The following is a 16,116-nucleotide window of genomic DNA, read 5'->3' on the forward strand; positions in this document are numbered from 1 at the left end:
CGGCGGCAACAATACTACAGCGAGAATAAAAGTTACGCCTTCTTTCTTTGCGTGAACATTTGGGTGGCATTATGCAAATCTTCCCACATCGTGACGTAGACATGTGGGGGCGTGTTAGAACGAGCCATTTTAGGTAGGCGTGGTTGACGCTTAACTTTTATAAAAAATATCTCTTTGGATTTGAGACTTTAGTATTTGTAACTTTACAGATCTTCTTTATGCACTTCTTTATGCTTCTTTTTGCTTAATACTTGTTATAGATCTGTTGTTTAAATTATTACTTGCTGCTAGGAAGGAATATTTAGTTTTCTACGGCCGGCGGCCTAGAGTGAGCTGAGGCGGGCAGGCTTGAGAACGGCGAGCGGATTCGACGAAGGAGCGTCCGGCGGGCTTGCGGCAACCACATTTGCTCCCTTCCTGCACTAAAGTGCTAACTGCAGTTCCAATTTGAGCAATTGCCCTGCTATAGGTTACTGGCTGTGCTAATTAGAAGGCGGCCACAGCAACTGTAGACTATTTAAACAGCTTGGTCTCTGTCATAACTTGGGAGAAGCGAGTAGTCAACAGAAGAGACGGACGGCAGCGCGTGAGTGTTTTCCGTAATACTTGTTATAGATCTGTTGTTTAAATTGTTACTTGCTGCTAGGAAGGAATATTTCGTTTTCTACCTATTTCTACGTTATATTTTTGTTTGCATTCTTAGAAGGTGGCAACAGCGACTGTAGACTAAACTGCTTGGTCTCTGTCATAACTTGGGAGAAGCGATTAGTCAACAGAAGAGACGGACGGCAGTGCATGAGTGTTTTGCGCAATACTTGTTTATAGCTCTATTATTTAAATTATTACTTGCTGCTAGGAAGGAATATTTCGTTTTCTATCTATTTCTACTTTGTATTTTCCTTGGAGTTTGTATTTTTGATTGCACTTACTGGTAATTATAATAATTACCCTCAGCTAAGAAGGAGCCTATGTTATTTGCATTGCTCCCTTCCTGCACTTAAGTGCGAACTGTAGTTTTGATTTGAGCAATTGCCCTGCTATAGGTTATTGGCTGTGCTAATTAGAAGGCGGCCACAGCGACTGTAGACTATTTAAACTGCTTGGTCTCTGTCATAACTTGGGAGAAGTGATTAGTCAACAGAAGAGAAGGACGGCAGTGCGTGAGTGTTTTGCGTAATACTTGTTATAGATCTGTTGTTTAACCAATCCATACTTACCTGTAGTGTAAAATCCTTTAACATAGGCTTTTTTACAGCATCTATCTGGCTACCAAAAGAGAAAATTAATTAATAATTCTGGTATTATTAATACCAGAGGTGTGTAATAATTGATATATCTTGCCGAGAGACATATTACCAAAACCCGGTGCTCCACCTTAACAGAACTTGAGAGGTGTAACTCTTAAGAGGGCATGGGGCTCTACATAAGTCGTGCCGATTTCAACTTTCAAGCAATTTTAAACCATTGAAGCACAAGAAGAGGCAAAAGAGAACTCAATTCGGTACTCGCACTCTGTTTTCTTTGAGACTGAAAGAGCTGACTGAAAGAACTCAGTCGAAGCTGTCTGGAGCACCTCAAATGGACAATATGTCAAGGCTATCAGATCTAAAGCCAAGCTTAATTCAGGGTAGAAAATTACCAATTAATTTCTAAATTACATTACACTTTATAAGAACTTTCATTAATGAACCATTAACAAATATTACATAATGAATAACAGATCATTAGTTAAAGCTGCAGTCTGTAACTTTTTTTGGTTAAAAATTATCCAAAATCAATATTTGAGCAAGTACATAACCAGCCAGTGTTCGAAACTATCGCCTTACTTTAGCCCAATTCACAACGGTCAGCTTATAATAATGTTTTCTAATTTGAGTGGTACGGGTAGGTTTTTGCGGGAAATTCGAGCATGCATCATTTATATATATATATATATAAAATGAGGGACTACACTGAATACTTAACCTCCATAAGCTGCCTACTTTGTAAAGCATACGGGTCAAAAGAAAGTGCGTAAAAAAAACCCCCAAAAAAACCCCCAGAGAATAAGGGCTATTGCGATCAAAATACCTGGTTTGAGTAGGTAACTATTAATTTGGTTTGTATGTACATTATATGACTGAATACAACTGAATGCATGTGTAATCAGCATATCTCACCAGCGTAGGGCGATTTTGATTGGTGTAGTGAGACAGGATGTGAAAAGGTCAGCAGGCAGGTCAGGGTTCATGGGCAGGAGTTCATTGGCCTCACAGGCGGCCAGCTGAATGCAGTTCTTCATGGAGGGAGGCAGGGGCAACCGGTGCGGTGACTGACTGCCACACATACTCCTCAAAACATTAAATTAATCTGCGCTGGAGTCATGCTACCGCACAACCCACGCAAGGAAGATAATTCCGCACACAGCTGCAATTGCAGGGTTTCAAACAGAGATGGCGACAAAGAGGCAAAACTTACGGACGTTAGGGTTTATTGCTGCCACCTAGTAAAAGATAACGAAAACCAGTGAACAATAGTAAAGCAGGTCTCCCAAGGGTTAGGTATGAAATCTTAGAATATTTAATAATTTGTTACATAGACGTCAACATTCAGCTTATTGTTTTCCCTTACTGAAGACTTGCAGGTGAATATAGCCTGTTGTCATAAGTCTGATGCGAGTTTAACATTCTTCAAATTTAATCAGCAGTCACTTAAGCAACAATGTTGATAATTATAGGTTATGGCTTTAATTTCAATTTGTAGCATCTAGATATAGAGATAAGACAAATTTCTGGCAAAATTACTATTTTGTGATGTCTATCCTTACTGTATTTCAAAATTACTCATATCAAGGTAAATACTTGGCATGGATGTGGACTTGACTTGCATGACTTGGTTTTGGCTCAAGTATCAAATACTTTTTAAAAATATTTGCGCACTAAATATTTTGTAAATATTAGATGCGCAACATTCTAACAGTGTGTTCACACCAGACGCGAATGTAATTATTCGCGCGAGTAGATTACATACATCACATGGCCAGAAATATAAGATAATGTGCTTGTTAACATTTACTAATGAACCTATTAAATGTTACCTAATGATTAACATAATCATTATTTAACGTAAATTGAAATGCTTACAAATATCATTAAACTTTTCATTCATATGATCATGCACTTTTTTAAAAATCAACAAATGATTTTAACAGAAATTATACAATGATTAAAAGCTTATTTGTTAATGTACTTTTGCATGCTGACAAATGTCATTAAAATTTAGTTTATATATTACCTAATGCTCTTTTTTAGCTTTACAAAAGTTTTGAAAAAATTAGCTTAATTAGCACTTCACAAACTATTCAGGTTAACATATTATTCATTAAACTCACATTCTGTATAGGTCACATATATGGTCTTCATTTGTTGTGTAAACTTCTACTTTATAATTTATAATACTGTATATCATTAAACAGGATAGTCCTCAAATCATATATCAACAGGAGAAAACAAATACATTTTCAAAGAAAATAACTGTTCATTTATCAAAACAATGTAATATAAACAGATTGAACTGCACTCTAGTAACTGTATAGTAATCAAATTGAACCCTATACACTGTTGACCCCTTAACCAACCAATAAATCTACCCATACCACCAAACCTGTCCCTGACCTTACCCGTATCACACCTCAATTGTTGCACCTTAACAAAAGCTTTTAATCATTGTATAACATCTGTTATTTGTAGTTTTCCTAGAAGTGCATGATCACATGAACTGAAAGTTTAATGACATTTGTAAGCATTTAATTTACATTTAGTCATTTAGCAGACGCTTTTATCCAAAGCGACTTACAAATGAGGACAATAGAAGCAATCAAAACTAACAAAAGTCAACGCAAAGACGCGAATAGAGGCGAATTTGCGCCGGGTGACGCGACGCGTTTGCCGCAAACGCACGATATTCACCTCAATCGCGTCTTTCGCGCAAGTTCAAAAATTTCAACTGGAGCGGAAAATTCGCGTGAGGCGAAGAGCTTCTTGACACGTCCAGTTGAATCAGACAATGTAAGAGAGCATTATTGTAGCCGTCTGTTATTATATAGGTCTGGAGCATAGAAAACAATTAAAATCAGTTGTAGTGATAGTTGTATTTCATTAGCATTGCTACAGAGATGCTGCTATCAATAATACAAATAATAGTAATATCAGTGTATATATACAGTAGTAAAATGTAACACACACATTAATACAGGATCCTAACGTTTTGTATTTCATTAGCATGGCTACAGAGATGCTGCTATCAATAATACAAATAATAGTAATATCAGTGTATATATACAGTAGTAAAATGTAACACACACATTAATGCAGGATCCTAACGTTACTCATCGTCCTCTGGATGGTGCTGTGAACCCAGACGCGTCGGCGTTTGGCTTTCCATTGTATTTGGGACTTTTTGACAACAGGTACAAAACAGCGATTGTAGTTATCTCCACCATGGTTGATCGCACTGTTTTTATTTGCGCGAGTGACACGAAAAACATCCCGCGAGTAATCTAGAGCGAGTGACGCGATGCGCATATTCGTTTCGCGTCTGGTGTGAACACACCATAAGGCCTCTAAATTATCAACATGATGAAAACTTTGCTGAAAAACCTGTTGTACACAATCTACTACATGCTTTCTGTTGTATGATGGATAGTTTATAATTTGTTTTAACAAAGTAAAAGACCTTTTAGTATAAATCTGAAAACGTCCAACTTTAGGTTATGGTACATGTTTTGTTTTTTTTTTGCTGTGAAATCATTAATGGTTTTTATGAAGTAAACGTAAGAATAAATTTTGTCAGTAATATTTCAAGATGAACACTTACTGGACTGAAGCAACTTAGGTTTACTTGATTATCTGCTAGAGTTAGAGGGTCAAATAAAGATGTGTTTTTAGTCGTTTTTTGAAGATGGCCAAGGACTCAGCTACTCTGATCGAGTTGGGCAGGTCATTACACCAGGAGGGAACAGTTAATGAAAAATGAATAATGTCATGGAGTTTATTCATGAAGTTGTGTGAAGAATATGCGGCATCCATGTGCATCTGAGCATATGCACACATTGGCTAGAGAGGTAATAATGCGATTAAGGTGTTTACATGCCTATTTATTGTGATTAAAATAGGCATACTCAACATAGTTTAATGTGAATATGGTTACTACGATTATGAGCTTAATCACATTATTTTGATTGAAGTATTGTGCTTAGATGAGGTAAAGTTTAATTGCAATATTTCTAAAATCTAATTCTAATCGCATTAAGAGGGTGCATGTAAACGCACTCAATGATAATAATAAAAATCTGAAGAATCATGTGACACTGAAGACTGGAGTAATGGCTACTTTGCTATTACACGAATACAAAACACAAAAAAATATTCTAAAATACAAAACAGATATTTTAAATTGTAATAATATTTCACAAAATTAATATTTTAGTATTTTGGATTAAATAAATGCAGGCTTGATAATATAGACTTTCAATAACATGTTAAAAATATTACCGATCCCAAACCTGAACGGTAGTGTATTTGATAAAATTTAGCACTCATAGGGAAATATGATAATGTTTTGTAATTATCATTTAAATCTGGCTAATTTTCAAATTGTTTGTCATAATTGACTGAAGCAACTTAGGTTTACTTGATTATCCATACATATTTTTTTTTTTAGAAAAACATCATGCTCAAATGTACATACATCAGGTCTTTGAGAAATGTTTATTTGTACAACTCTCAGTCACTATTCTATTGCATGTTATTATATGTAATGTTCTGCCTGAGATTCCCTGGGTTCACCACTGGATGGCACAATTTCGACCCCTGATCACTTCTCCTTTGTTAGAGACTTGTAGCACTCACACCAGCATTAAATCACTCCTAATGGCCAACCTTATTTAAATGCCTCACTGCCTATTGGTCTTGTTCAGTCCTGATGTCTGGATCTAATGATTTGTGATTTGAAATTTTCCTGCCTTCTGTTGAGTCTTTTTGGATTGTATATTTTTCCTTTTTGTGGACTGTTGTACCTTGGAATTCCCTCTGGCCTGACACTGAAGGACAGCATTTCAAGAAGTGTTCTTTTTTAGTTCATCTGTGGCATATTCCTGTTAAACACTGTCTAAGACTGTAACTGCTGGTTTGGTTTTGAATTTTTTTCACCTTGTGTAAAGAACTCTGAGAGTCTAAGACTTTGAGGCTCATTGCTATTTCCTCTGCATTTGGGTTTGATCACCAACTGGATCATAACAATAGTACTGAACCATGGATACAAGCCCAGCAGAGGAAGCTGAAACTTTTATTGAATGCAGAGTGCATCCTTGCTGCTGTTTCAAGCCAGGCAGCCACCATGGAACGACATGAATGAGTCCTTGCACAACAACAGGTTGCTGTAATAAAACTGGGTAAGGCTATCACAGATATCCTTCAACGTCTTCAATCTCTTTCAAACCCACAGCAGGACGCTGATTCTCAATCCCGGGCTCCACCAGCTTCTTCCATCCCTGAAGTGTAGAGCTCTGAAATCCACCTGCCTCATCCAGAAAGGTATGACGGAAGCCCTGGCAGATGGAATGGCTTCCTCACCCAGTGCTCATTGAACTTTGAATTGCGACCAAAAAAAGTTCCCAACAGCTCGTAGCAAAGTGGATTATGTTATTACTATTTTATCTGGGAAAGCACTTGCCTATGCAACTCCACAACCAGCAGTTTGTTCGGACTACAGTTGCTTTATTGAGGAGATGAGGCAAGTGTTTGAACATCCAGTGAGAGGATGTGAGGCAGCTAGCTGCCTACTTCAGCTGACTCAGGGTTCTCAAAGTGTAGCAGAATAAGCCGTGGAATTTCGAACCCTAGCTATGGAGAGTGGCTGAAATCAGGAGGCACTGACTGTTGTTTTCATTCGGGCACTGTCTGATGAAATCAAGGATGAATTGGCAGTCCGGGACCCTGCGACAGACCTAGAATCCCTGATTGATATGGCAAATCAGGGACAATCATCTTCGAGAGAGACGTAGGGAGCACATGGAAACTTATAGAAATACTCCCAGTCAGCATTCCTGTGCACTCCCCCTGTCTCTTGACCTCCCTGCCTCATATGTAACATGCACTGTGGAACCCATGCAGCTGGGTCGACCACGACTCTCCCGATCCAAGCGAGACCACAGGATGAAGGAGAGATGCTGCCTGTACTGTGGTAAACCTGGCCACTTTCGAGCTTCCTGCCCAATCCTTTCGGGAAAAACCAATTCTCATGCAGTAAAGGGAGGACTGTGACAAGAGAAGCATCTTGGTTCTCTTGAATACTTATCTTTTACGGAATGATCAGTCACTAAAGGCTTTCATAGACTGGGGCTGCTGAAAACTTTATGAATTTGGAAGTCGCCAGACATCTTCTGGTGCCACTTGCCAACCTTGATGACCCCCTGACCATTACCGCACTGGATGGAAGGCCTCTGGTTCTGAACTGGTAAGTCTGCGCACTATTCCCTTATATCTCCGGGTTGGAGATCACCTAGAAACTATACAGTTTTATGTAATCGAGTCACCAGAATTTCCTTTAATCCTGGGTTTCCCTTGTCTAGTCCTTCATAATCCCCAGATAGACTGGTCCTCTAATAACATTCTCAAATGGGGGCCTGACTGTGATAAGTGTCTCTCTGCTTCATCTCTTGGACTTTGTTTCTCCCAAGTTACTTCAGGCTACCCCTGGCTGTTAATGACTACTCTGCAGTTACCCAGGACTTCCCCGGAGTTATCGCGTGTTCCCCCAGACTATGCACACCTGTTTTTAGGTGTTCAGTAAAAAGAAGGCCTCATCCTTGCCACCTCAGACCTTATGACTGTGCCATTGACTTGTTGCCTGGAACGTGCCCTCCAAGGGGGAGATTATTTTCCCTTTCAGCAACAGAGAGGAAAACGATGGAAGATTATACAGAGGAGGCCCTAGCATCTGGCTATATACGCCCCTCAACTTCACCAGCTGGAGCTGGTTTCTTCTTTGTCACTAAGAAAGACGGTGGGCTCCAACCTTGTATAGACTACAGGGGTCGCAATAAGATAACCATAAAGAATTGTTATCCTGTTCCATTGATGTCTTACTGCCTTCGAGTTGCTTCAGGGGGCTACTATATTTACTAAACTGGACCTTCGCAATGCATATCATCTGGTCCACATCTGTACTGGTGATGAATGGAAGACCGCATTTAATACACCTATTGGCCATTACGAGTATCAAGTCATGCCTTTTGGTTTGGTAAATGCTCCTGCAGTATTTCAAGCTTTGATTAATGTTGAATGAATGAATGAATGATGCATTTATATAGCGCTTTATTGTGTATTGTTGTACACCCAAAGCGCTTTACAATCATGTGGGGGGGTCTCTCCTCAACCCCCACCAGTGTGCAGCATCCACTTGGATGATCCACAGGACAACGGCGCCAGTGCGCTCACCACACACCAACTACAGGTGGAGAGGAGAGAAAGTCATAGAGCCAATCAAGTGGTTGGGGATTATTAGGAGGCCATGCTTGACAAAGGCCAGGGGGGCAATTTGGCCAGGACACCGGGGTTACACCCCTACTCTTTAGAGAAGTGCCATGGGATTTTTAATGACCACAGAGAGTCAGGGCCTCGGTTTAACATCTCATCCGAAAGACGGTGCTTTTTGACAGTGTAGTGTCCCCGTCACTATACTGGGGCGTTAGGACCCACGCAGACCACAGGGTGAGCACCCCCTGCTGGCCTCACTAACACCTCTTCCAGCAGCAACCTAGTTTTCCCAAGAGGTCTCCCATCCAGGTACTGACCAGGCTCAACCCTGCTTAGCTTCAGTGGGCAACCAGACTTGGGCTGCAGGGTGATATGGCTGTGAATGTTGTGCTAAGAAACATGCTGAACAGATTTTATTTGTATACTTGGATGATATCTTTTCCAAGAACCTTCAGGAACATGTGCAGCATTGCTGCTCCACTTACGGCTCTCACTAGGAAGTATGTTAAGGGTTTCCAGTGGACAGAGAAAGCTGAAAAGGCTTTCTGCAAACTAAAAGACAGATTTCACCTCAGCGCCCATCCTTACTATCCCAGATCCTGAGCTGCCCTTCATAATGGAGGTGGATGCTTCTGAGGTAGGAGTGGGAGCTGTACTTTCCCAGTGTGCCATAAAAGACAACAGATTGCACCCATGTGCTTTCTTTTCACATAAGCTCTCATCTGCTGAAAGAAATTATGACATTGGTAATGGAGCGATTAGTGGTCAAATTTGCATTGGAGGAATGGAGGCACTGGTTGGAGGGAGGCAAACACCCCTTTGTTATATGTACGGATCACAAGAACCTTGTCTATATCCAAGAGGCCAAGAGACTGAACTCTCGCCAGGCCCGATGGGGCTATATTCTTTAATCTCTTTGATTTTGTGTTCTCTTTTATCGACCAGTTTCAAAGAATCAAAATCAAAAAAGGTATGTCTCCTTTTGAGTGTCAATATGGCCATCAACTTCCTTTGTTCTCTGAGCAGGAGTCCGGGGTGAGAGTCCCAGCTGGCCAGCATCTGGCTCAGGGTGTGGAGGAAGGGCTGTGATTCTTAAAGGGATAGTTCACCTAAAAATGAAAATTGCCCCATGATTTACTCACCCTCAAGCCATCCTAGGTGTATATGACATTCTTCTTTCAGACGAATACAATCTGAGTTATATTAAATAATGTCCAGGCTAATCCATGTTTCATAATGAGAGTGGATGGTAGCCCAAAATTTGAAGTCCAAAAAATTGCACCCATCCATTATAAATGTCCACACAGCTCCGGGGGGTTAATAAAGGCCTTCTGAAGCGAAGTGATGCATTTGTGTAAGAAAAATATCCATATTTACAACTTTATAAACCTTCATCTCTAGCTTCCGCTAACTGTCGTACGCTCGTTCGAGAGAGAGAGTGGTGTCCAGCGGAAGATGTAGGACGTAGGCAAACGCGGTGACGAACGCGGAAGTGATGAACGTGGAAGCGCAGAGGAGAGAGCAAAACAAAACACCGGTCACAAATTAGTAGTACAAAACGAGGATTTGTAAAGAAAAATATCGGTGGATTTCGATATAATCAAAGAGGACACTGGTTTTCCTTTCCTGTAAACATAGCTTGTTTCTCACGAGACTAGCATATTCTCACCGGAGCTTATGCTACACCTACATCATCCGCTGGACGTCACTTTCTCGTGGACACGCGTACGACAGTTAGCGGGAAGCTAGAGATTAAGGTTTATAAAGTTGTAAATATGGATTTTTTTTTTACACAAACGCATCACTTCAGAAGGCAGTTATCAACCCCCCGGTGTCGTGTGGACTTCTTTTATAATGGATGGGTGCAATTTTTTGGACTTCAAATTTCGGGCTACCATACATCTCCATTATAAAGCATGGATTAGCCTGGACATTATTTAACATAACTCAGATTGTATTCGTCTGAAAAAAGAATGTCATATACACCTAGGATGGCTTGAGGGTAAGTAAAGCATGGGGTAATTTTCAATTTTGAGTGAACTATCCATTTAAGACTTCACAGCTACATCAGTAACGGGGCAACCTTTGGCGCAGACCAGCACCATCTCTACGTCCAGGGCAGAAAGTCTGGCTTTCAAGCAAGGACCTTCCCCTTAAAGTTGAGTGATGCAAATCCAGATTCATAGGACCCTTCAAGGTTTTAAGGAAAATAAATCTTGTCTCCTACCATCTCCTACCATCTCCTGCCACCTAAGTCTTTGTGCGTACACCCCACCTTTCATGTCTCACGCTTAAAGCCTGTCAAATATACACTGTGTTCCAAATTATTATGCAAGTGACATATCGATAGGATTTTGGTACAATAAAGAGTCTTTTTTGTTGTTTTTCACATCTTTTTAGATAAATCAATCTCAGACAGGTTTGTTCAATAGTTTGTCAGGTCTTCTTAAGTAAATGGAAACCCTACTTAAAGACGTTGTTCCACATTATTAAGCAAATCACAGTTCTCATGCCATATGGTGAGGAAGAAATATCTTTCTGAAGATGAAAAGTATGAAACAATGCAATGTCTTGCAAAAGGCATCAAAACAAACAATATTTTGCGAAAAGCAAATAGAAATGATTGAACTGTCAAATGATTTGTGAGTGACTTAGAGCACAGAATATCTTGGTCAAATGAAGCTTTATTATGGAAAGTTTCTGTCAAACAAATTAACTGTATTGTAATGCCAGCTGTGAAAAAGCCACTGCTGAGCAGCAAACAGGTGTTTGAAGCTACTGGAGTCTCAAGATCTTCTCCATGCAGACTGGCAGTTGTGTGTAAAGCTGCGTTTCAGTCACTGCTAACCAAACCTCACAAAGAGAAACCTGCACAGTGGCTGCAGAAACACATGAAGACTTGTTTTTAAATAGTTTTATTCACTTATGAATGCTGCAGTAAAATGGGATGGTCCTGATAAATGGATTTCTGATAGTTGATGAATGGCCATCCTATTCCAATGAGACTGCAACATCAGCAAGGATGCGGTGAGTGATGATTTGGGTTGGAATATTGGCAAGTGAGATGTAAGGTCATTTTAGGGTGTCAAAATGACTTCTACAAGATATGTGGAGTTCATAACTGACCATTTTCTTCTGTGGTATAAAATAAAGAATAGTGCTCTTGGAAATAAAAGGATTTTCATGCAGGACAACACACTATCCCATGCTGCATAAATACCATGGTGCTAAACAGTTTGAAAATGTGTTTCTACAGCCACTGTGCAGGTTTCTCTTTGTGAGGTTTGGTTAGCAATGAGTGAAACGCAGCTTTACACACAACTGCCAGTCTGCATGGAGAGGATCTTGAGACTCCAGTAGCTTCAAACACCTGTTTGAAGCTGGCATTACAATACAGTTCATTTGTTTGACAGAAACTTTCTTTAACAAATCTTTATCTGACTAAGATCTTCTGTGCGCTGTCACTCACAAATCTTTTGACAGTTCAATAATCTCTATTTGCTTTTCGCAAAATATTTTGTTTTGATGCCTTTTGCAAGACATTGCATTGTTTCATACTTTTCATCTTCAGAAAGATCTTTCTTCCTCACCATATTTCATGAGAACTGTGACTTGCTTAATAATGTGGAACAACCTCTTTAAGTAGGGTTTCCATGTACCTAAGAAGACCTGGCAAACTATTGAACAAACCTGTCTGAGATTGATACCAGTTACCTGAAATTATGTGAAAATTTTGTTTGTTGTACTGAAATCCAATTGATATGTCACTTGCATAATAATTTGGAACACAGTGTAGCTCTCTGTCTCTTGCCATCAGGCCACCCCCAGCACCATGCATCATTGATGGTCAGCCGGCATACACAGTCCGGCGGTTAATGGACACTCGACTGGCTCGTGGAAAATGACAATTCCTCGTGGACTGGGAGGGATATAGGCCGGAGGAGCAGACTTGGGTCCCCACTCGCCACATCCTGGTCAAGAATCTTATTAGTGACTTCCATCGTCTCCATTCGACCTAAGCTGTTGGTAACATAATGAGCCATTCCTTAAAAGAGGGTTCTGTAATGTTCTGCCTGAGATTCCCTGCATTCATCACTGGATGGCACAATTTCAACCCCAGATCACTTCTCCTTTGTTAGAGACTTGTAGCACTCAAACCTGTTTTAAATCACTGCTAATGGCCAACCTTATTTAAATGCCTCACTGCCTATTGTTGTTGTTGTTCAGTCCTGATGTCTGCTTGAGCATGTTGCTGCCAAGTATTTGTGATAAGAGACTTTACTGCCTTCTGTTGAGTCTTTTTGGATTGTATATTTTTCCTTTTTTGTGGACTGTTGTACCTTTGAATTCTCTCTGGTCTGACATTTAATGGACAGCTTTTCTGTTTGGATTTCCTTTTTGTATTTTCTACCAAGGAGTGTAGCTCCTCTATGGCAAGTTCCTGTTAAACACTGTCTAAGACTGTAACTGCTATTTTGGTTTTGAATTTCTTTTCACCTTGAGTAAAGAACTCTAAGAGTCTGACTTTGAGCCTCATTGTTATTTCCTTTGCATTTGGGTGTGACATCCTCCGGTGTTGCAGTGATAAGCACCAAGGATATTCACACCACAGACCCAAGTTAGATCCCCATTTGGATCATAACAATTATATGTATTAAAACAACAGTTCTTACTGATCCTCGAGTCTGACAGGCTGATAGGTCTTTCCACCCATGAGATATTCACCCAATATCGCCACGGGAATCGTTTCACCGTTGTATCACTCCACTTGCAGCATTTCTCACAGCAAGTGTCATGGCGGACACCCAAATCCACTATAATTTTATAAATAAAACTGTTTTTGTGTCATGGAATATAGTTCTTTTTAGGTGAGAATGTAGTTGTTTAGACTTTAAATATGCAGTTTGTTAATAAAGATAATGCCTATTTGAATATTTGCTTTGAGACTTTTGGAGATGTGAGCTCCAGGGCGTCAGCAGATGTTTAGCATTTATGGACCTGCCGAGAGCAACCTCACCTGGGCCAGTTCTTCAGGAATTTTCAGCTGACTCTAATGTCTCTATAGTGGTTAAACATGAGCTATAATTTGTTTTGGGTATATCTAATGGGCAATCTTTGGTCTCATCAATCTATTATTTGTTTCAGATCAAATAGTTTTGGCTGAGGGCAAAGTTTCTTAATTTTATATTTGTATATAACTTTAATGCTGTATGAGAGCGCTGCCTTTGTACTTTTGACTGAATTACTTAGCAACTTTTATGATGGCTGTTGTCGTTTTTTAAATATTACTATTAAATAAATAACATTTTATATAAATAAAAGTAGTATTTAATAATAGTATTTAGTAATAAGTAATAATAATAGTAATAGAAAGGTGTGTGTGTTTGTGATGGTGATTTTAATTACATTGTTACGCCATTAGATGACGGCAAGACAGTTTTCATGAGTGAGTCCACAGTGAAGTTATTTTTACTTTCCACAACACCTTGTAAGACGCAACTAACAAATACACTGAGAAGTGCTGTCATCAGAAATCACCCCTAACAGTTGAAAGCATAGAACAACAAAGATATTGCTTTCCTCAATGGACATTCAAGCTAATGTTTTATTCTGAATATGAGATATAGTTGAAGAACGAATGCTGTATCAGATGCAGGTAATCACACTCACACAGTCCTTATCTCTAATACTGTAAGCTTTTAATACAGTAATACAATAAGCTTTCAAAAAAGCAACTCAACATTCCTTCGTTACTAGTTCTAAAGTGACATTTTCGAATTGGTAACAGAGGATTGGGCTCATCTGTTAAACCGACAACTTGAGATTTGAGTCTGTGGGTAATATTATTATTATGTGTAATATCAACATAAAGTGACCCCCATGCAGGAACTGCTTTGTTCTCTTTCACTCTTATCATTTGTGCAAGGCAGGAATGAGGATGTCAGCATTCCATTGATCACTTAATGATCCATCCCCATTTGCCCTTTTGCTAATCACGGTCTCCCTCAGTGGACACAAAATGAAGCAAATCTCCATATCCATTTACAGAACTGTATTTGCTTAATGAGTATTGTTTGTGATGCAACAAGTGCCTATCAAGTTATTAAGTTATTAACTTATCTATTAAGCTACATGAATGCATGGGGAAATTTTTCAGCGTATTGTGTAGGTTAATCGGGAATTGTTTTGGAAAGTGAATTATGATTAGGAAAAACATTAAAGACATTGTTATAAATGTGAACTTTAAGCTATGCACATAGTGGCCACCTCTGCATCAGCCAATCAAAACGTTGGATCTGAAAGGCTCCAATTTGCAAATCCCTTCTTCTCAGAAAAGATTAAAATGTTCTCTCCAAGCTAAGATCAACTCAAAACTAAGTTGTTACTCCAAGCTTAAATTCCAAGTGAAGCTCTAGCTATAACTACAAAGTTGGTTGTTTTGGAAGAGAGTAACAAGGAAGTTCTTCAAGAAGCGAATTTGTGGAGTTTGGAAACAGAAACAGCAACAAAAACAAGCTTAGTGCTCCCTATCTTCTGCACCAACTTCACAATCTTCTCTTCAGTGATCTTCCATCTGTGTGTTCCAGATTACCTGGATCTTCTGCATCAACTTCAGAATCTTCTCCTCAGCGATTCTCCATCTGCGTGTTCCAGTTTGCCTGGATCTACTTCACCAACTTCAGAATTGTTTCTTCAGGGATCCTTTATCTGCGTGTTTCAGACTGTCCGGATCTTCTGCACAGACTTCAGAAACTTCACCTCCAAGTCTCCTTAATCTGTGTGTTCCAGACCCAGGACCTTCTCAGTGCTCAGGAGTTCATGATTCACAAGTACTTTGTGTTCAAGGCTGTGAAACGGATCCAACTCCTCCTTCCCACTACAACACAGCCCAACACAACAGTGGAAGACATCTGCCACAACCAGACTCATCTCTTCGCCATGTGGAATGTAAATATCTCTTTGCCAAACCTCTTTCCAGAGGCCCTGGCAATTTGGCATTAATATATATTGTCAGTATAGGATTTTGTATAGCTGATGTCAGTTAATAACAAATAATCACTTGATTTATTTGTTAAATCCAGAATAAGGTCCAGAGAAAGCACAGTTAATCTTTCCATATGATAATCTGCAAATGCCATAGTAACATCCAACTCAGTCACTTGCATTTATCAATCTCCTGCATTTTTATCCATTCTTGATATCCATCAAATAGTTGTTAGATATTCTTGTCAATCCTTTCTTTAATAAAACCCCTTTAATTACAATTGTGTCTTCATTGTGTTGATAATACAGTGAGATGCTCTTGAAATCTCACAAATCCTTCAGATAGGTCAGATGACAAACTTTCTCCAAATTATTTAATCAACAATCTTCCTTGATTGTTCTTTACTGTCAAGGTGAAATTCATTGTATGGTGCCCCATAATATAGGAATGAATTATCTGACACTCTCACACTCAACTTAAGAAAAGTGTGACAAAAACTCAATATTAATATTAATGCCCAAAAACCATTACAGTGGCAAGAACTGGCAACAAACACACACACACACACACACACACACACACACACACACACACACAAGATTATGCTTATCTAAA

General features: G+C 39.4%; 1 protein-coding gene across 1 annotated transcript in view; it reads right to left on the minus strand.

Annotated features, from left to right (window-relative positions):
• LOC107701211 (regulatory-associated protein of mTOR) overlaps positions 1 to 16,116 on the minus strand; it is a 312,842-nt gene that overhangs the window by 136,080 nt on the left and 160,646 nt on the right. Inside the window, exons 7-8 of the mRNA XM_016503169.1 lie at positions 2,462 to 2,482; positions 2,160 to 2,311 (exon numbers count right to left, since the gene is read on the minus strand). Coding sequence (XP_016358655.1) covers positions 2,160 to 2,311; positions 2,462 to 2,482 — 173 coding nt within the window. The remainder of the gene's footprint in view (positions 1 to 2,159; positions 2,312 to 2,461; positions 2,483 to 16,116) is intronic.

The sequence above is a fragment of the Sinocyclocheilus anshuiensis genome, unplaced genomic scaffold (genome assembly GCF_001515605.1).
Source record: "Sinocyclocheilus anshuiensis isolate Anshui unplaced genomic scaffold, SAMN03320099.WGS_v1.1 scaffold1522, whole genome shotgun sequence".
Taxonomy (NCBI): domain Eukaryota; kingdom Metazoa; phylum Chordata; class Actinopteri; order Cypriniformes; family Cyprinidae; genus Sinocyclocheilus; species Sinocyclocheilus anshuiensis.